General features: G+C 41.7%; 1 protein-coding gene and 1 long non-coding RNA gene across 2 annotated transcripts in view; one reads left to right on the top strand and one right to left on the bottom strand.

The window, feature by feature from the left end:
• Window positions 1–20,257, top strand: part of ORC1 (origin recognition complex subunit 1) — a 35,856-nt gene extending 15,599 nt beyond the window's left edge. Inside the window, exons 7-18 of the mRNA XM_053248066.1 lie at window positions 1,103–1,213; window positions 1,613–1,705; window positions 2,784–2,973; window positions 3,932–4,038; window positions 4,599–4,700; window positions 12,328–12,499; window positions 14,359–14,466; window positions 15,271–15,420; window positions 16,810–16,929; window positions 17,557–17,723; window positions 18,384–18,471; window positions 19,111–20,257. Coding sequence (XP_053104041.1) covers window positions 1,103–1,213; window positions 1,613–1,705; window positions 2,784–2,973; window positions 3,932–4,038; window positions 4,599–4,700; window positions 12,328–12,499; window positions 14,359–14,466; window positions 15,271–15,420; window positions 16,810–16,929; window positions 17,557–17,723; window positions 18,384–18,471; window positions 19,111–19,305 — 1,603 coding nt within the window. The 3' untranslated portion in view covers window positions 19,306–20,257. The remainder of the gene's footprint in view (window positions 1–1,102; window positions 1,214–1,612; window positions 1,706–2,783; window positions 2,974–3,931; window positions 4,039–4,598; window positions 4,701–12,327; window positions 12,500–14,358; window positions 14,467–15,270; window positions 15,421–16,809; window positions 16,930–17,556; window positions 17,724–18,383; window positions 18,472–19,110) is intronic.
• LOC128324012 (uncharacterized) lies at window positions 1,385–21,773 on the bottom strand. Its single transcript, XR_008306568.1, has 4 exons — window positions 21,516–21,773; window positions 17,551–17,629; window positions 2,763–2,960; window positions 1,385–1,770 (listed from the first exon to the last, which is right to left on the bottom strand). It is a non-coding gene; the product is annotated as an uncharacterized LOC128324012 (long non-coding RNA).
• Between the last annotated feature and the right edge of the window lie 17 nt (window positions 21,774–21,790).

Here is a 21,790-nt window from a genome sequence, read left to right as displayed (position 1 = left end):
TTTATGTCCTGTTAATTTAAATGGGACTTAGTCATGACTGATTAACTTAGTCTGGATGTTGCTTCATTAAAAAAAATCTAGATTATCTTGTGATGTTTTATTCTCTTTGTTATTGATTGATTAAAAGAGATAATATCCTATACTTTCAGGTATAAGGTGCCCCCCCCCAAGTCTTACACCTGAAAGCTGGGAACTGATTTAACTAACACATGTTCTGTGTTTATCTCTCTTTAGTGATCAAAAACACAAAATAAAGTTGCTGAAGTGTCCTATCTATTTGTGTACTTAGGTTTTTTCCCCTAATCTTCTGCTAAATCACCTGGACGTTATACACAGAAGAGTGTTTTCTTTTTCCCCATGGATGGGCTGCCAGAGATTGGAAATGGACTTGCAATCACTGGCTGACATCCAGACATGCTCTGAGAAAATTCTGCATGCACAACAGGTAGGGGAGGGATGATCTTTGTTGATCTCCCCTTCCTTTTGGAGTTCGCTCAGGGACATATTTTCAGGAGGCACAGTTGTCTGCAGAGGGAACCGGAGATTGGCAAAAACTATCCCTTATTGTGCATGTGAAACATATTGTGCCAGGTTTGTCTGGTTGCAAGACTAAATTGGTTGGAATCCATAACTAGTTCAGTGTTCTGGAAATACAGAATCTCCCAGGGGCAAGTGGAAAATGCTTCTGAAACTTTCAGGGTCGGTGATCTGTCACAGGAGTCTGCTGTTCAGAAAGCAGGAAGGGAAGAAAGTAAAAAATTCCACTGGGCATATCCAAGCTGTTGAGCATGTCTAAAGTAGCTGTTCAGAATCTTGGCCAGTAGAATTTATAGATATGAATCATGGCTATTCTTCAATTGTTATACAAACATTCTATTATCTTCACTCCTTCATCTCTTATAAAAGCATATCCCTAAAGCATGTCTTACTCAAGTTGATCACATTCTTCTTAAATCAGCTTCTTAAGACGGAAAAGGTAAGAAGGGGAAACTAGGACAAGATCCAGACCGTCTAGATTTACTGAATTTAATGTGAAATCTGTCCCACAAAATATTTTATAGGCAAACCTTTTGCTGCGTTTGTATTTTTTCCTCCTCATTAGTTCTTCAAGTGGTGCAGACAAATGGGATAAGATTGACAAGACACCCAAGAAATCCAAAGACTCGAAGAAGCAAGCAGCAACTCCCAAAAGCAATTGCAAGGACCAGAAAAGGTAGATAATCCTTAGGCATGACGGTGAGGCATGACATTTTATTTTAAGGGTGATGTGCCTGAATGAGCTTTTTTCAGTTCCACTGAACAAAATTTGAAGAACTTTAAACCTAGAAATATAGTGCTGCAAATTTTACATCAATTGTGTAATGGAAAGCTCATTTGGACAATATGTAGAGCTTTGGTATGTAGTATCCTTGGTAGTCTTTGTACCACATGAGTCAGCAACATGGACAGATCTATTGACCTCAGTTTCACTAATGTAAGTCTGGAGTTATACTTTTTTCCTCAGATGACATGTGTAAGAGAGTATAAAGAGTATAAGTTACTCTTAATATACTGAAGCTACAATGTTTAGAAAATCAGTATTAAGTTGGCACTTACGTCATTCATTTTTTAGTTCAGCCAAAGAACCAGAATCAGAAGCCAGGACTCCTCGTTCTCGCAGGAAATGTGCACAGATGACTGCTAGTCGCATTGCAAAACAACTTGGGTGAGAATGTCTTTGATCATAGAAGCATAGTATGCTGTTGACAATCCAGCTTAAAGATACCCTGTCTGGTACATAAATGTATGTGAAATTATGATTGGGGTTGTGTGGGAGGGCACTTGTGCTTGTGTTCACACACAAAAACACATTAATCTATGTTGGAAAGGAAGGGTTTCTTTTTAAAATGGTGGGATTTCTGGAAACCTTTCCCATACATCTTTTCCTCATTTGCATTCAATTGGCATTTTTCCCCCCTCCAGAAAAATCTACTGTACAGATTTTCCTGATATCCTAAATAGATTGTGATCTGATTTGGCATGTTTTTACCTATTTATTTAGTAATTTAAAACCCCAAACATATTAATATCCCACATTGTGTCTCAAAAGCTTTTCAAGCAGTCAAGTAGTTGAACTGAAATAATTTCTATTTATATTGGGGGGTGGTCAATAAAAATATTTAATGTTGTTTAAACGCCTTACTGAAATAAATGCTTTAGGTAGAAATTTTTTTATTGGGATACTCAAATATATAAAATGTATTATCTCAGGCACTTCTTAGAGATAATCATGTGAAACATTAATTACAACTTTGAAATTGCCAAATTTGCCTAATATTGCATTGGAATCCCTTCATTGTTGTTAATGACTTTTATAAAACAATGGCCAGTGTCCGGACCAGCATACCGCACATGCAACAGTGCACATTCCAGAATACTGCTGCACTGATGTATGAGTGGGGAAAGGCACAATTTTTGCCAATCTTTCCTATGAAGCCCACTGTGCATCACCAAAATATGTACCTGAGGGTCACCCAGCCTTCAAGAGTATATTTTGGTGATGTATGGTGAGCTTCAGAGGAAACAGGAAATTGGCAAAACATTGCCCCTTCCTGTGCTCAAGCATCAGTGCAGCAGTGGTCTGGAACTCTCACTGCTGCATGTGCAATGCTAGTCCACCTGAACTTTTATAAATGAAAAAATTTCCGTGGAAAAATAAAGTATGGGGAAATTTTTCACCGCACATCTCTGATCAAAAGGATATGTCGAAATACTCAACTTACTTCATCAGTTTCCCCCTTTAGTATTTTAGATACCGCTGGAGAGGAGGACGATGGCAAAGACTTCCTGTATTCTATGGGAAGTTCTGATTCCAGTAGCAGTGATGAAGAAGACTCTACATTGCTTTGTAAACCCAAGAGGCGAACAAAGGCCACTCCAAAAACCTTGAGGAAACCATCTGCTGAGACTCCTGCCAAAGACTCAAGCAAAAATGTAAGTTTATTTGCAATGGCTCTTAGCCATTTATTTGCAATTACTTTAAACAACTGTATATATGTAAAATAAACTTGTATTGTTCAGAAGCTTTGATGCTGAAAAAGATGATGTAGTAATGAGGGCAATCTGAGAAAGGAACGTGGTGACTTTGTCTGGAGCTGTATGATGACATGCATTATCCTTTCCATCATGACTCTTTGCTGGTTTTTCCTTGATGAAACTATTTAGATCCATTCTAGTCTGAATTTCATCCTGAGTTTGGGATTGAAGCAGCCTTTATTTTAAACCATCTATATGGACTCACTTGCTGGTTAAGTTTGGCTGGAGACCATCTTGCCACTTTCAGTGAATTGATTGGAAGTGACACATGAAGAAAGCTGCCTCTTTAGAGGTGTGTACACACACACACACACACACACACACACACACACACACACACACCCCTATGTTTTCCTGCCTCTTTCCTCTCTGTTTTCCGAGACCCGTTCCAGACTGGTATCTTCCCCCTCCAAAAAAAGGGGGGCGGGGAGCCTTTTTAAAAAGAAAAAAGATCAACAGTAGGAGGAGGATTAGCAGAAATAGACAGGAATGTAATGTGAAAAATAGAGAATGAATAAGTTGTCAGACTAATCCTTGTTTTCTAGGGTTTATATTTGCTATATTTTTGTCACGATTTGTTATGAGATTTTGCCCACACATGAGCAAATCCCAAATTTTCTCAAACCAAACTTTAAAAGGTGGTACATCCTAACTTTCCCATTTAGCTGCAACCTTGTATTTTAACTGCAGGCACGGAGAAAATAATTAGGTCTTTACTTGTTTGAGGAAGCTTGGTATCTTAAAATGTTTGCATAAACTTTTTGAAGCCAGCTGGCTTGCTAGTTGTCATTCAGTAGAATATACTGAATATGTATAGATACAATACTGATTTTTATGGGTGTGACTTTCTCTACAGCCTGAGCTAAAGACCCCCAAGACTCCACATAATGCTACCCCCAGAATCCGGAACCGAAATCAAACAGCACGGAAGCCAGCCAATGTGCTAGAAGAAGCTAGAATAAGGTAACATTTCTGAAAGATATTGGAAATGAAATATACAAGATCCCTATTCACACATTATGTTTAATATTTCTACAATCTGTGTTTGGTGTTCACAGGCACAGATTGGTAGACAGATACAGTTATTAATATGTTGAACACAGGTGCAGCAGTACACTTCCTGTCTATGCAATGTGTTTGAGGGACGTACAGTCTCAGACATATGAACATGGGTACAATATAACATCTGAATAGGGCTAAGGTTAGATTTAAAATAAAGAGAACTGGGAATAATTATTCCCTATGGGTTCTGAAAAGGTTGTTTACTTTGATATCCATCAATGCAAAAAATAATAAAATTACTCCTTTAAAAATATGTAGTTCATTCTTTTTCCTGGTTTCATGCTTGTATTGAGGGTACTTTTAAAGCTTCACTGTCTTAATGTCATTAGGAGCACGAATAGTTTTTTTAAGAGTTCTTCAGAGCATCTGCATATCTTTAATGTTATCTTTCCTGTGTCTGGAATTTTAATTGCTCTTAAGTTGTTTCATAACCTCTCTTTCTTCTTTTGTTTAAACCAAAGGCTGCATGTTTCTGCTGTCCCAGAGTCTTTACCCTGTCGTGAAAAGGAATTCCAGGACATCTATAACTTTATAGAAAGCAAACTAATTGATGGCACAGGCGGGTGAGTGTTGTCTTTTAGCCATTCTTGAGTTGGGATGGATGAGAAGTGATAGCAGCATGCTAGGGTTTCACTAAAAAGGAAGGAATTGGAGAAATCCAGACAACGTAGATAATAAATAAATGTGTATCAGAACAGCAATAGCAAACTTTACCTATTCCTAAAAGTGATTTTTGAGAAGTCGACCCTCCTCTCCATATGTGTATAGAAGCATTCCCCTGAGAAACTCTCCGTTTAATTGCCACTGTAATTTTGTCTATGTGGTAGTGGGGAATTAGCAGCTCTTGTAAGCACATCTTTTTTCAGAGTTCTTCAGGAGCAAAATGACAGAGAGAGAGAGAGACAGACAGAGGTGGCCTATAGCTACCAGACCAGTCGCCATTGATTGATTTGTCCTCCCTGACTTTGTCTAAGCCCCTTTTAAAGTCATCCAGGCTAGTGACCACCACCACAACCATAAGGAAATAGATAACTATATCCTTAGTTATTGGTCAGAAAGGGTGAGGAGAGCGGGGGTGGGGGCTAGATGCTGTCAGCTTCCCTGACCTCTCCTGACGAACAGCCGTCTCGCCCTGCCTGCACTTTCCTGATCCGGCCGAGGAGGTTTGTTTTTGCAGCCCTGGACCTTCTGAAGACAAGCCTACTTGCAGGTTGCTTGCTCTCCTGTTCCACCTGTGCCTTCTACCCGAGTGCTTGACTCATTCCACCTGTCACTGAGGACAAGAGATCTCTCTTGAGAAGGGAGATTTCTGGAGCCCTTGGGAGCATAAATTGGAAGAAGGCACGCTGGAGGCATAGCTGGTGGATCTCTTGTAGGTGGCTGCCAAAGCCAGCCGCCAAAGGGGGTTGCTCTTTGGTGCCAGGCCTTCGTTGTGGGACTGGGGTCGGGTGGGGGTGAGTTATACTAAGATGGAGTTGAAGGTCTGGGTTAAAGTTTGTTAGTCCTCATTTAATTGGATTGTATCAGGCCTTTTGTTGTGATGTGTTTGGGTTCTCTTAGGCAGGGTGATGCGTGGGATGCGTCCCGCAGTTCTGGGGCAGCTGTTACTGTTGTGATTGATTTAAAATATTTCTATACCGCCCAAAACTTGCGTCTCTGGGTGGTTTACAATTAAAATGATTTAAAACATTAAATCAATTAACAATTAAAATCATTTAAAAGACTACAAACATTTAAAACCCAGTATTAAAATTATTTAAAACTATAAATATAATTAAAAGTCTGGGTTAATAAATGTTTCTTCAGTGCCTTTTAAAAAATTGCCAGAGATGGGGAGGCTTTTATTTCAACAGGGAGTGCATTCCAAAGTCCGGGGGCTACAATGGAGAAGGCCCGTTCCTGAGTAGCTGCCAGATGAGTGGGCGGAACCCACAGGCGAACTTCTCTAGATGATCTTAGCAGGTGGTGAGGTTCATGGCGAAGAAGACATTCTTTTAAATACCCAGGGCCTAAGCTGTTTAGGGCTTTATAGGTAATGACCAGCACCTTGTATTTTGCCCAGAAATGTATCGACAGCCAGTGCAACTGCTTTAAAACAGGCATAATATGGTCTCTCCGGGTTACCCCAGAAACCAGTCTGGCTGCCGCATTCTGGACCAGCTGCAGTTTCCGGACTAGGTACAAAGGCAGCCCCACATAGTGCGCATTGCAGTAATCTAGCCTAGAGGTTACCAGCAGATGTACCACTGTTTGGAGGTCGTTCATCTCAAGAAACGGATGCAGCTGGCGTATCAGCTGAAGCTGATAAAAAGCACCTCTAGCCACCGCCTCAACCTGGGACACCAGGGAGACGGTTGGATCCAGAAGCACCCCCAGACAGCATACCTGTTCCTTCCGGGGAAGCAGGACTCCATCCAGAACCAGAAGATCAAAATCGTCTCCTGAGTTTTGACTCTGCACAATGAGTACCTCCGTCTTATCTGGATACAGCCTCAGTTTGTTATCCCTCATCCAGCCCATTACTTTCTCCAGGCAGACGTTTAAGGAGGTTATGCCTTCTCCTGATGATGTTGACATGGAGAAATAGATTTGGGTGTCATCAGCATATTGATAACACCCTGCACCAAATCCCCTGCTGATCTCTCCTAGCGCTTTCATGTAGATGTTAAACAACATTGGAGACAATACAGAGCCGGGACACCATACAAAAGTTCAGATTTTGAAGAACAACAGTCTCCAAGAGACACCATCTGGAATCTACCAGTGAGGTAGGAGTGGAACCACTGCAAAGCAGTGCCTCCCACCCCCAAACCCCTCAGACGTTCCAGAAGGATACTATGGTCAATAGTATCGAAAGCTGCCAAGAGATCCAAAAGGACCAACAGAGTCACACTCCCTCCGTCAATTCCCAGTTGGAGATTATCCATCAGGCCGACCCCATAGCCCTCCCAAAAGTCAGTTTAAAATGAGTCTAGATATTCAGTTTCTTCCAAGACCGCCTGGAACTGGGAGGTCACCACCCTTTCAATCACCTTGCCCAAATATGGAAGGTTGGAGACAGGCTTGTAATTATTTAACTCTGAGGGATCAAAGGCAGGCTTCTTCAGAAGCAGTCTAATGATTGCCTCCTTAAGAGAAGGAGGCATTCTGCCCTCCCCCAGAGAAGCATTTATAATCTCTACCAGGCCCTCTACCACCGCCTCCCTGCCAGATAGTATAAGCCATGTCGGGCAAGGATCAAGCGGGCAGGTGGTAGGCCGCATCATACCAAGCAACTTGTCTACATCCTCAGGGGTCACAAACTGAAAATGATCCGGAGTCATCACATAAGAGGAGCTGCTGGACACCTTGGTATCAGACTCTGTAACAATTGTGGAGTTTGAATCCAAGTCAGCCCAAACACGAGATATTTTGTCCACAAAGAACTCATTAAAAAGTCACAGCGAGTAATTGTTGGTTCTAAGTACTGATTCAAGGGGGAAGGGGTGCACATCAGCCCCTTCATGATCCTGAACAACTCCACCGGACATGAAATTGCGGACGCAATATGGGAGGAAAAGAATTGCTGCTTTGCTTTACGTATCGCCTGAGCTTAGATCTTCAAATGCTCTCTATGTAATAATCTGTTGGATTCAAGTCAAGTCTTCCTCCACTTGCACTCTAGTCGTCTGCCTCGCTGCTTCAGCCCCGTAGTTCTTCTGTATACCAAAGGGCCAGTTTTGAAGTGGGTCAGAGAGGATGCTTAGGAGCGATTGTGTCCACTGCTCTGGTGAGTTGATTATTCCAATTCTCCACCAGAGTGTCGACAGGATCACCAGCAGAGCCAACCCTAAATCCCTCCAAGGCTTCTCGGAATCCTATTGGATCCAGTAACCTTCTTGGGCGAACCATCCTAATGGGCCCTCTGCCCCTCTGGAGGTGGGACGTGGTCATGAGTCCAACCTTAACCAGGTGGTGGGCCATCTATGACAATGGGGAAATCACAGGAGTCCCCACCCATGGAACACCACCCTGCTCAGAGTGAAAGACGAGATCAAGCATATGACCAGCAATATGCGTCGGTCCCGAGACCACCTGGGATAGGCCCATAATTGTCATGGCTGCTATGAACTCCCGAGCTGCTCCGGACAAATTGTTCCCAAAGTGAACATTGAAGTCTTCCAGCACCACAAGCCTGGGAGACTCCAATGTCATACCCGAGACCAAGTCCGTTAGCTCAGTTAGGGACTCCCTCGGGCAGCAAGGCAATCGGTACACCAACAGGAAGTCCCACTCTATCCCTGGTCCCTAAACTTAGGTACACACATTCAGTATGGTCAGACACTTGGACACTGATCCTGGTCAGGGAGATAATTGTTCTTATAGACCACAGACACTCCACCTCCCTGCCTACTTCCCCTCCCCTGCTCCTCAACAGAGTACCCTGGAGGAAGAAGCCAGGATCAGATTGGGTCACCAGCCTCCCCCAACCAAGTCTCTGTAATACATACCAAATCGGTCCCTTTTCCCAGAATCAAATAATGGATTATTTCAGGTTTATTCTGGAGTGACCTGGCATCACAGAGGAACAAGACGAGGCTCTGTGGGTGGTTAGCATCGCTTTCCAAAGTCAAAGAGCTGGCAGGACAGCCAGAAGGGGAGACAGCAATTAAGTTTCTTATTTCCCTGAATTGGCATTGGCAGAGCAGCTGGCCATTACAGGGGAAGGGAAACAAGGAATTTAGTAACTGTTTCTACTTCCGGCTGCCCTGTCAGCTCCCTGGCCTCGGGGAACTACCCATGGAACCTAGCCTTGCTCCTTTGCAATGCCAGGTCAGTTCAGAAAAAGACCAAAATCATCCATGACTTGATCATGGGTGAGGGACACAGCCTGGCTTGTATAACGGAGACCTGGATGGGGGAAGCTAGTGTCCAGTTTGGGCTCAGCTTCTCCCATCAGGCTACTATGTTGTGGAGAAGGCTAGGGGAACTGGGCGGGTGTCTGTGTGGAGTGGCTGTGGTCAATGTTCCCTCTAAGGCATGTGTGATTTTTTTTAATGTCCGCTCAGTTAATTTTAGATCCTGCTCTGGTTGAATCAGAAAGGCCCCACTCTGAATGCATGTGCGTGCTCACTGCCTTGATACTGCTGCCCAGAACAAAACTCATTATACACAGAGATGAAAAAAATTAGAAGGAACACTAGCTGTTGTCCATAAGAATACCATTTCCATTTATTTATTTATTTGATTGATTGATTGATTGATATACCGCCCTTCCAAAATGACTCAGGGCGGTTTACAACAGAATAATAACTTTAAAAACAAACAAACCAGGGCCCCTGTGCGAAAGTTGACTTATATTGAGTGGGTATTTCTGAGGCTAAGAAGTTGGTGTTGGAGTCACCCAGACTTTTAGTGCTGGGGGACTTCAATATCCATTGTGAGGCTGACTTGTATGGTGCAGCTCAGGAGTTCATAGCAGCCATAACAACTATGGGCCTATCCCAACTAGTTTCAGGACCAACTCATGTTGCCGACCACACACCCGAGGGGGCTGTTGCGTGGGTGGGGAATCCTGTGGTTTCCCTATTGTCATGGACAGACCACTACCTGGATAAGGTTGGTTTCACAGCCACAACCCAGCCCTGCAGGGGTGGAGGACCTATTAAGATGGTCTGCCCAAGACTGCTGCTGGACTCAGTAGGATTCCAAAAAGCCTGGAGGGTTTTAATGTTGGTCCTGCCAGTTATTCTGTTAATGCCCTGGTGGGAACCTGGAACTCAACAGGACAATAGACATGATCGCTCCTAAGCGTCCCTTCTGACCTGCTTTAAAAGTGGCCCCTTGGTATACAAAGGAATTGTGGGGTCTGAAGCAGCAAGGTAGGTGACTGGAGCACAAGAGAAGGAGAACCCGGCTCATAAGTGACAGGGCACAGCATAGAGCCCATTTGAAGGTTTATGTGGAACTGGTGCATGCAGCAAAAAACCAATTCTGGTCTGCACACATTGCTTCTGCAGGTTCGCATTCTGCAGAGTTGTCCCAGGTTGTAAGGAGACTGATTCAGGCTCCTTCCAATTCAAACCAGTCCCCAGAGACTTTGTTCTGCTGCGATGCTTTTAATGGTTTCTTTGTGGACAAAATCTCTTTTATTCAGGCTGACTTGGACTCCACTGTTTTTGCAGAGTCTATTAAGGTGGTGTCCAGCAATCCCTCTTGCAGTATTAGATTGGATCAGTTTTAATCTGTGATGCCTGAGGACGTAGACAAGCTGCCTGGGGCAATGTGGCCTACCACTTGTTCTCTGGATCCTTGCCTGACTTGACTGCTTCTATCTAGCAGGGCAATTGTTGGAGATGGCCTAGTTAATATCATTAACTCATTGCTGAAGGTGGGTAGGATGCCTCCTTGTTTGAAGGAGGTAATCAGTGTTCCCTCTAACAGGGATTCCCAGATGTTGTTGTCTACAACTCACAGAATCCCCAGCTGAAATGGCTTTTGCTTCGAGATTCTGGGAGTTGTAGTCAACAACATCTGGGAATCCCTGTTAGAGGGAACACTGGAGGCAATGATTAGACCACTTCTTAAGAAGTCTTCCCTAGATCCCTCAGTGATGGATAGTTATAGGCTGGTCTCCATTCTCCCATGGTTGGGCAAGGTGACTGAGAGAGCAGTGGCTAACCAGCTCCAAGCCGTTTTGGAGAAGACCGATTATCTAGATCCATTTCAGAATGGCTTTAGAGCAGGCTATGGGGTTGAGTCAGCCTCGGTTGGCCTGATGGATGACTTTTACCAGGGAATTGGCAGAGGGAGTGTGATTCTGTTGGTTCTTTTGGATCTCCCAGCAGCATTCGATACCATCAACCATGTATCCTTCTGGATAGCCTGAGAGGGGATAGAAGGCACTGCTTTGCAGTGGTTCTGCTCCTATCTCTCAGGCAGATTCCAGATGGTGGAACTTGGTGACAGTTCCTCTTTAAAACATGAGCTATTATATGGAGTCCCTCAGGGCTCCATTCTGTCACCAATGCTTTTTAACATCTACATAAAACTGCTGGGTGCAGTTGTCGGAAAATCTGGTGCAGAGTGTTATCAGTATGCTGATGACACCCAACTCTATTTCTATTCCTCATCCTCCTCCTCATCAGGAAATGGCATTCACTCCCTAAATGCTTGTCTATGGGCAGTAATGGGCTGGATGAGGGATAACAAATTGAAGCTGAATCCAAGCAAGACGGAGGTGCTCATTGTGGGGGATTGGAATTTGAGGGATGAGTTAGATCTTCCTGTGTTGAATGGTGTTACACTCTCCCAGAAGGAACAGGTATGTAGCTTGGCCAGTGCTCTTGGATTCAGGCCTCACCCTGGAATCTCAGGTGGAGGCTATGGCCAGGAGCTCTTTCCATCAACTTCAGCTGATTCAACAGCTGTGTCCATTCCTTGAAGAGAACTATCTCAAAACAGTGATTCATCAGCTGGTAACCTCCAGGCTTGACTTTTGCAATGCGCTCTATGTGGGGCTGCCTTTGCATGTAGTTTGGAAACTTCAGTTAGTTCAAATTGCAGCAGCCAGATTGGTCTCTGGGGTAACCCGGAGCGACCATATTATGCCTGTTTTAAAACAGTTGCACTGGCTGCCAACATGTTTCCAAGCAAAATACAAATTGCTGGTTATTGCCTTTAAAGCCCTGAATGGCTTGGGTCCGGGCTACCTTATAGAACGCCTTCTTCTTTATGATCCCCACTCACGTTGAGGTCATCTGGAGAGGTCCATCTCCAGTTACCACCAGAACGCCTAGTGGCGACTCGGAACTGGACCTTCTCTGTAGCTCTCCTGTCCTATGGAATGCACTCCTGGCAGATATCTGCAGTTTAGACTCGCTGTTGGCCTTTAAGAGAGCCCTAAAAACTTGCTTGTTTGGTCTGGCTTTCCAAGGCTTTTAAATTGTTTTTAAATATTTTAATTGGTTTTTAAATGGCTCTAAACTGTTCTAAAATTGTTTATATTGTTTTAAGCAATGTGTTTTAAAGGGTGTTTGTTTTTATGTCTTTTAAAACTTGTTGTGCACTGCCCAGAGCCTTTGGATGGGGTGGTTTATAAATGTAATAAATAAATAAAAATAACTGTGGGAAGTTAAAAGAGGGCTGAAGAATTCCATAGTTCTTCTTCCATACTTGCATATATACAATATTGATTCCTTTGCTGTTCAGGTGCATGTACATTTCTGGAGTTCCTGGAACAGGCAAAACAGCAACAGTTCATGAGGTCATTCGTTGTCTCCAAAAAGCAGCAGAAAACAATGAGCTGCCATCTTTCCAGTTCATTGAGATCAATGGCATGAAGTTGACTGATCCACATCAAGCCTATGTGCAGATATTAAAGGTAAAGAGACGTTTTGTATGTCTTCTTGCCTGGGAAGGTATTGGGCAAACAATGACTTTCGAACATGAATCAATAACTTCCTGTAACTGATCTACTAGACCTTAACTTGTCTAGTAGGTCAGTTATAGAAAGGTACCTAACTTTGTAAGCCACCTAATGGTGCAGCGGGAAAATGGCTTGATTAGCAAGCTAGAGGTTGCCGGTTCGAATCCTTGCTGGTATGTTTCCCAGACTATTGGAAACACGGGCAGGAAATGGGAAACACGGGGGAACGGGCAGCAGTGATATAGGAAGATGCTGAAAGGCATCATCTCATACTGCGCGGGAGGAGGCAATGGTAAACACCTCCTGTATTCTACCAAAGACTGGCTTTCTGGTCGCCAAGAGTTGAAACGACTCGATGTCACACTTTACTTTATCTTTACCTAACTTTGCAAATGGGAAGAAATGGCAAAGTAAGATTCTCAGCCAAGCACTCAAAACATGACTAATTTCCAATTCTAGCAGGCTTTCACAACATCTGGCTTGTGGGCAAAATGGACACACATACACATCTGTGAATTGTTTACAGTCCACTAAATATGAAGCAGCCACAGAAAGTAACCTGCTGAGCAGTTAGTGGGCTCATATGCTGCTATTCTGATGTTGCTAGAAGCAGCATATGAGGAGATAGGTGTGAAACTTTGCAGTGGGACTGCCTCTGGGGTCCATGATATCTTATTGCCATGGAGAATTTTGGAAGGGGGTTTGTAGTGTGTCTCAGTTTCTGCAGTCCTTCCAGCAGTACTGAGCCAGCATGCAAGCCTAGAGGCATTATTTTAGTAACATTGATAGTTAATATGGTTGCATGCATTCCATCTCTCCTCTAAACAGTTTTGGTCAACATTGTAGAGATCAATTTATTGAGTGTCATCTTATTGCCATTAATGCTTAATGCTGATCACACTTGAACTGTGCACTTCTTTCCTATATAGGGAGAGGACTGATGTGTATCTTTAGGCTTTGAGATAATTTTGAGCTTGGAATTGCACGCAGAGCTGTGAGCTAGCAGTGATTCAAACATGAATCAGGTGACAAAATCCAGGCTCCAACTTTAGCCTTGTCTAATGGTTTAAATGGGAGATTTTATAACTTGTAGCAAGATGGAACATGGCAAACTAGGATAGATAAGGGTAATCAATCCCATGTATCTACTGCATGACACACCAAGAGATGTCGACTTCTGCATATAATTCTTTGGGCTGCTTCTCTTCATACAGTGAACATCTGTTCTGCAGTATTCTATTCAGTTAATAATTAAAATCTGTAAGCTTGGAAGAATATGATGATCTGAAATGTAGCTTAGTTATGTTGCCTTGTAAAGTGACATCAGATTGGATAAAAGCTCACTAAGGCTGGAGTCCTATACACATTTACTTGGGAGTAAGCTCAGCTGGAGAAAATGGGATTTACTTCTGAGTAAGAATGCATTGGCTTGGGCTGTAAAATAATAAAGAACAACATTGTGTCCTTAGAAGCATCATATTTAAGAACCAAGAAAGCTTTCCTTCCTTTTTGTCTGGACAAAATCAGGGTTTGTACTCTGCCATATGGTTTGTAGGGAACCATAAGTGCCACACTAAACCAAAAAAAGAAAAAAGGTGGTACCTCAGGGAAAAAAAATTTCTGCAAAAACGATGTGCATCACCAAGGACCATGACCTGTGGTTCTGGAAGGAGAAAATAAGTAAGATTCTAAACTGAATATTCCATACTTCTGCTTCCTAGCCTCTTAAGGGGAAAGATTCATGGCAGAGCAGATTATATTAATATATTGACTCACATGGTACAGTTCTTAAGGCTATGTTTAATCCCATTTAGTTACTAACAGGCCAGAAGGCAACAGCCACCCATGCTGCTGTGCTGCTGGAGAAGATGTTCTGCATGCCTGGATCTAAAAGGAAAACTGTACTACTAATGGTGGATGAGGTAATGGGGGAGATCTGAACAACCTTTTGTTCTGTAGTATGAAATTCAAGGATTATAAAAGATCTGTGGAGTCTCTTTACCATGCCAAGCTCTCATGCATTTCTAAGGGTTTATCTCACTTGGGATTTAGCAAGCCAAGTGGTTTCTTGTTCTGCAAGAAGAAATGTCTTGATGTAATAAAGGAAGTTTCTCTGCTTGCCTATATTTGTACTAGGTAAAGAAATAATAATTCAGAAATAATGGCTAACATCCAGACTAACACTGCACTTATGCAAACATGTTGTGTTAGCTAGTTTTGCTAAGTTGAGAGCCTGGTTGCAGACTAGTGTTGCACTTGTGCAACAAGATGTGCAACCTGTGGCATGCCTCCTGCTGTGAAACTTCTTCCTCATACAGAGAATTATGCACAGAAGATCAAGCCACAGCATACTAGCTTGGGATTAAGATTGCACGGAAGCAGACATTCGCATCATGTTCCACTATCTTTGTTGCACAAATGCTATGCTTGGCAAGTGGACCAAGAGCACAAGGGACTCCACAACTCTGAGCATCAGGGCAACTAAGTGACCACCTTGTGCATACACAACTTTGTTCACTGCACTAGCAGAGCATTAGTCTGGATGTTGACCAATGTACATCTAGGTGCTGTTGATTTTGTATACCTCGTTGTATCCATCTTAACAGGCCTAGGACAGGAGGGAGACTAATATTACCTTAAACACTTGTGACTAAAGCCAAATCTCCCAAATCCTTCTCGAGCTTTTTCCGTATCTTTGAACTGTCTGTATCTCATTTTTGACTCAGCTTGACCTCTTATGGACCCGAAAACAAAATGTGATGTACAATCTCTTTGACTGGCCAACCCAGAAAAATGCCAAGTTGATAGTCTTGGCCATTGCTAACACCATGGATTTGCCAGAGAGAATGATGATGAACAGAGTAGCAAGCAGGCTGGTATGTCCTTTCAGCTTTTTTACTGTGATTATTCAAAATCCTAGACTGTGTTCAGGCATCAGAGCATTAATAAATTTCTCTAGAACTAATTATGGTGTGACTGTTTCAACTTTAGGAGGACCAAAAATGAAAAGCCCAGTCTCGGGTAACTTCTTGATTGCTTGGACAAAGACTCCCAGCCTTTGACCATTTTGGCCAGGGATGATGGCATGTATATTCCAAATGCAAGAAGTTACCCAAGATTGGAAAAGCCTATTCATGCACTCAGGCTGCCAGTTGTTACCAGTATGATTAAAGTAAGTATGCTCACCTCTTTCCATCAGATATCCACTTCAGAACATCCCAGTACTTCAGAAAAATGCAATAAGCCTATACAAATGAGCCGGCTTATTGCTCATTTGATGGCAGATCCTGCTCAGGATATCATTCAGACATCACTTTCTAGAATGGCATGCACATTAGGATTAACACTTGCTAATATGCATGCCATTCTAGAAAGTGATGTCTGATGGCAAATCTTGTACAGATGATTTCTTGCTCATTTGTACAGGCTTATTGCATTTTCAGAAGTATTGGGATATTCCAGTACTGATACATAATGGAAATGGATCCAAATACAGGAATGCCTATATGGTTAAGTGTAGAGAAACCTTATAGTGTGAGAAGTTGGGTTTAACCATGATACTGTAATATGATCTATCTGATCTGATTTATTGTGTTTGGGTACAGAAATGTAACAGAATTACTTTCTAAAAAAAAGACTAGAAAAAAAAATCACAAGGTTAAATATGAATAAAATATGTTGGCACCTTATAGGAAAACATGCATTGGCTTACAACTATTTTTTATAAATAGATAGATAGAATGCAAGGTTTTAAACTTGAATTTGAGTCTAGTTCCTGGCTCATGAGTAATTACTAAAAACATTTTGGATTTGAAAAAAAATTCATTTCCTAAATCACTGAACTCGCCACCTAAATGTATATAAGGACTGCTTTGTAACTGAGCATAGCCTTCTAGATATTTGTCAGAATCTTCCAACACTAAGGCAGCCTATTGCTCGTTAGCCCTGCCCTGATACCTACATACCTGGATCTTAATATAACCTGTATAATCTATCTGTTAGCACAAACGGCTTACATGAATATAGAACTTGCTTGTTCCTGGGTACATCAACTTTATTGCCGTGAGTAAGCTGGCTGCAATATAGTTGTTAAATTGGATCCAGGAAGATAATACTTTTGGGGGAAGAAACTGCTCCCAGAAGCCGTTAAGCAACAAAGGTATCAAAAGGCAGTTCAAAGCATCTCAGCTGGCAGTGAAGAGGTACACTTCTTGGTATTTAAAAAGTCCTTTAGATGTATTTGTGACTTATTTTCTTCACTCCAGGGTCTTACCAGAATGTCCTTCCAGCCATATACCTACAAACAGTTACAGCAAATTATCTCATCAAGGATGGGCCAAATGAAAGCATTTGAAGAGGATGCAATTCAATTAGTTTCTAGAAAGGTAAATTTAGTAGAGATACATTGGCTGTGTGTTATAGTTGACAATTCAGGAGTCATTAGTACTGATCTTAAGAATGAATTGACATGTGTTGTGATATTTAAAACTTTGAACTGTAGTGCTAAATGCATATTGGAGCAAATGCACCTATGCCTGTAACTAAGATTAAGGTAATCATATGAGGCACTGAAGGCCTCTCCTGTTGATTGGCTTTTTAAATAGCAACAACCTGTCCCTACTGGGTTCTACCAAACATCAATACATTTTTAACCTAATTTGCTGAAGTTCTGAAATCTTGATCGAATTTTGAAACCTTGTGTTTGAAATGGTCACTCTCTGTATCGTGTTTGGTTAGAAAACTATGTACTTGTTTGAATAAACTGCACACAATTTTAATGTCACCAACATACTGTACATAGCACCTCTTAGTAGCCTAAGGCAGGCCTTTATCCCCAAAGGAACTTGCAATTTAAATTTCAGCTGTGGAAGATGACAAAAATAGGATGGAGCAGAGTGATGAGATTCTTTTACTACAAAACAAATAGTATGTTAGAAGTATCCAGTTAACCTTTGGTGGGTTGTAATGTGGAGAAAATGCTTTTTTCTTTTTAAAAAATCACTTACTTTTAGGTTGCAGCTTTATCTGGTGATGCAAGACGTTGCCTTGATATCTGCAGAAGGTCCACTGAGATCTGCGAACTTCCTAGTCAGAAAAACAACTCTGGGTTGGTCAGCATGGCACATATCATGGAAGCGATGGATGAAATGTTTTCATCTCCTTATATAAATACAATTAGGTAATACAATACTTTGACTATGTAGCTTATTTCAATCTCTTAAGGAAATTTCTGATGACTACTTAGTGCTATGGCAGCCACCTGTGTAGCAAGTTCATAGTGACATCTTTGTTGGAAGCAGATTATATAGCATCTGGCAATTTCACAAAGCAAATTTTGGTGAGTTTTTTAAAATGGCTACCATGGCTATTTGACACTAGGATTTAGAACAGTCTTCTAGAACACTATGAATTAGAACAAATCATGTATCTGCAGTTTTGATACAGGGGTTCTCATCCATGTTTCTGAAGGGCTTCTGAACAGTCTGAGTGGGGGTTGCCCAGTTATATTGTGTGTCCCCATTTGCAGGGAATTCAGGCAGACTGTCCCTAACTCATAGAACAGGACAGCCCTTGTGCGTAGGACATGTAGGAACCAAAACCCTAAGTATGCACCAGAGCTGTTACAATAAAGAGGTGTATTTAAGCATATAGAGGGTCTGATTTAGCAGATGTTCACATGAGGAAACACTGAGAACTGCTCATGCTGGATGTCTGCAGTTCCTTCAGCCTGTGATAAGTTGACTGTGCTGTGCTGAACATTTTGGAAAGCAAATACTGTTTCCTCAAAGGTTTTAGACATGGCTCACTCAACTTGTGAAACTATCTTGTTATCTTTCAGGAATGCTTCCTTGCAAGAACAAATATTTCTGAAAGCAATTATTGCAGAATTTCATAGGTCAGGACTGGAGGAGGCTACAGTTCAGCAGGTAATAATGGATGCTAAATTTGCTCAGATTTTTTCTTATCCATAAGGCTGTAGCTCTATTCAAAGGATATATCCTCTAAAACAGTGGTTCCCACGCTGGGGGCCACCAGATGTTGCTGAACTACCACTCCCATCAGCCCCAGCCACAAGGGAGAGGCCTGGAAACCACTACTCAGAGGTCAGGGTGGGAACCTCTGCTCTAAAACTAATTGCAGTGACTCAAAATATGTAGGAAGTAATTGCTAATCAACCCATTGTACACAATCACAATCCACAACCATGCATTATCTAGATTTTGCATGTACTACACACTTTTTAGCCTTTTCCTCTTCAGCAACTCTCCTTTTGAACCTCTCAAATTGTTTTAAAACAAAAAATTATGCTGCTTACAGAATGAAAGTATGTACATATGCATATTCACTTATTGGATCACAACTACAATAAAACACAGCCACCAGATTGTTTGTACTCAATGGGGGAATTTATTTGAAAATCTCTGCTTTAAAATCCTGTGGTTCAAAATACAATAGCATGTTCCGAAACCAAATACGTGTCATTGGTCTACCAGTGAGAGATTCTCTCACTGATGGTAGCTCGGTTCTTGTTGACCCTCTTAACTTTTTATTTTGTTTTTGTTTAGGTGTTTCATCAACATGTTGCACTCTGTAGAATGGAAGGCCTGCAAACTCCTACTGTATCAGAAATAATGTCAGTTTCCTCGCGACTTAATGCCTGTAGACTTTTGTTAGTAGAGTCTAGTAATAAATATCTTCACATGCGGGTTAGGCTTAATGTTAGCCAAGATGATGTAATGTATGCTCTCAAGGAAGAGTAAGACCAAACAATGTTGTAGGTACATGTATGTATTTTGGATTTTTTATTGATTATTAAAAAGACATTTTAAATAATGGTGAAGATTTGAAACTTGAATATTATTGTAATTTTTATTTTTTAGCAGCTTGAATTTGATATTTTAATGTACTTTTTTTGTAATTGCACTTTTATAAAATGTTCAAAACATTTTCATCTATTAAACTATTTTCTTCAGTCTTTCAAAGGCTCGATTTGGACATGGTTTGTTGATTAGGTGCACCCTCATGGGACTGTGAAGTTAGTGCTAATCTCCGAACTATGTTTTGTAAACCTACTTGAAATCATGATTTGGAGACAAGGTACAACCCATACTTTGCCAAAAATGTTGCATATGCAGTTCATGGTCAGTAGGTGGCATTGCCACATCTGTTCCTCCTAGGGCGAACAAGTAAATTCTAAAGTTTAGTAACTGCTTTCAGAGTGTAGATTGTTTCTCAGAATTATATATAATTTAATCCCTAGGGGGGAAATAATCCCTAAAATTTCAGAGTTCAAAAGGACACTGTTATGCCTAAAGTGGTCCTTCACTTAGACACTACTGAACTGTGAATCCAGGAAGACTGGAAACCTCTGAAAGCAGTTCACATTTTCTTGCAAGGAATCTTGTCTTCCTGCTTTTTCAGGGGATTAAAATTTCTTTTGGTGGTATTCTGCCAAGATACCATATTAAACATAGTATTTATTTCTGAGTAAACATTCAAAGGGTTGGGCTTGAGTGGCTTTTCTGTCTGGCCCTTCAGAGGAACTTTCTGAGGTCTTTTGAAATAACTTCCTTTGTGAGAAATGTTGAGTAAAAATTGATTAAGTTTTGCTTTCCAAGTCCTAATTGAATATATCAAATGATTTAAATGATATTACAGTGAATCATGCTTGGGAATGAGTTTGTTTTTAATAAAGGTCATTGCTAAAGTTGATAGTGCTTCACATTGATTATTAATATGCTTAATACTTACAAAGAAGTATGATTTTACTAGGTTGAAGACTATGGAATCATGAGTTTCAAACACAAGTAATGAATGTAAACAAAAAACTAATTAAGTTCTGGGCCAAAATGTCCAGCTGTATGGGTGCGTTTGTGGGCATTTTCTAGGAGAAAATTGTGTGTTAAGCATAGGATTTTGAAATACAGCACAACAGCTGCATGCTTTGGTTTAGAAGCAATGAAGTAGACAGCATGCTGAAATAACAAGGGAGGGAAATCTGATTTAAAGGGACCTATATCTTTAATAGCATCAAAGTCTAATTCCTACCAGAAGCTGTACATAGAAACATAGGAAGCTGTTAGTCTATCTAGCTCAGTATTGTCTTCACAGACTGGCGGTGGCTTCTTCTCCAGGGTTGCAGGCAGGAATCTCTCTCAGCCCTATCTTGGCATCGTACTGTATGCTTTGGTAGTTTGTTGGTTCAATAAAAAAATCTTGTCCTATTAAAAATAAAATAAAATCTTGTCCTATCTTGGAGAAGCCAGGGAGGGGACTTGGAACCTTCTGCTCTTCCCAGAGCGGCTCCATCCCCTGAGGGGAATATCTTACATTTCTAGTGTTCCATTTATATGCAACCAGGGTGGACCCTGCTTAGCTAAGGGGACACGTCATGCTTGCTACCACAAGACCAGCTCTCCTCTCTGGAGGTATTATCAGTGGAGAAAATGAGATATTTTATAGACTTTCTGGACAAATACAGTTTAAAAGCTGGATCACAATAAAGTGTGCCGTCAAGTCAATTTTGACTCCTGGCGCCCACAGAGCCCTGTGGCTTACAAAGGCAACATCAACTCTACATTGAAGCTTTATGAAATATGTGACACATTAAAAACCCAGAGCTTGTTTTCTAGATGTGTAGAAATTTTAGTTAACATTTATATTTCATTCTTCCTCCAAGAACTTGTACATGGTTATGAATATCCTTACAACAACCCTGTGAGGTAGGTTAGGCTGAGCCATACAGGACTGGCCCAGAGTAACCCAGTTTCATGGCTGAATGGGGATTTGAACTCACTGGCTGGTTTATTGCTATGTATTATACTCAATCTTAAAAGTAAGGCTACCATAATCCATTACTAGAGTAGTAGGGTAGGAAGAAAGCACCAAACAGTAAGAGTCGTATGAAGCCTTACTGCATTGTGCACGATGACTTTTCAGGCTCATTTCTCAATCCGGCTCGGTACTTTACCTGGGTCCCACCCCATGCTTTCAAAGAAAACCGCAAACCAGTCAGTAATGTATGGAGGGAGTGTCTATCCTGTCAAGACCTATGGCGGAGTGGGGTGGGGGGTGGCTGGGAGGGGATAACCAGGGATAGGGACAGCCACCCTATTTCACAGCCTTCCCTATGGTAAGCATCCCTTCATTCGGCCTCCTCGCCGACTGCCTGCCTTGCCCGCGCGCACCGCTCTGCTTCGTACAGTCCCCTCGCGCGTTTCCAACTCTGTCTTCAGTCTTAACAAC

The sequence above is a fragment of the Hemicordylus capensis genome, chromosome 4 (genome assembly GCF_027244095.1).
Source record: "Hemicordylus capensis ecotype Gifberg chromosome 4, rHemCap1.1.pri, whole genome shotgun sequence".
In the NCBI taxonomy this organism is placed as follows: domain Eukaryota; kingdom Metazoa; phylum Chordata; class Lepidosauria; order Squamata; family Cordylidae; genus Hemicordylus; species Hemicordylus capensis.
The sequence above is the reverse complement of the archived record's forward strand: the minus strand, read 5'-3'. Positions and strand labels throughout refer to the sequence as shown.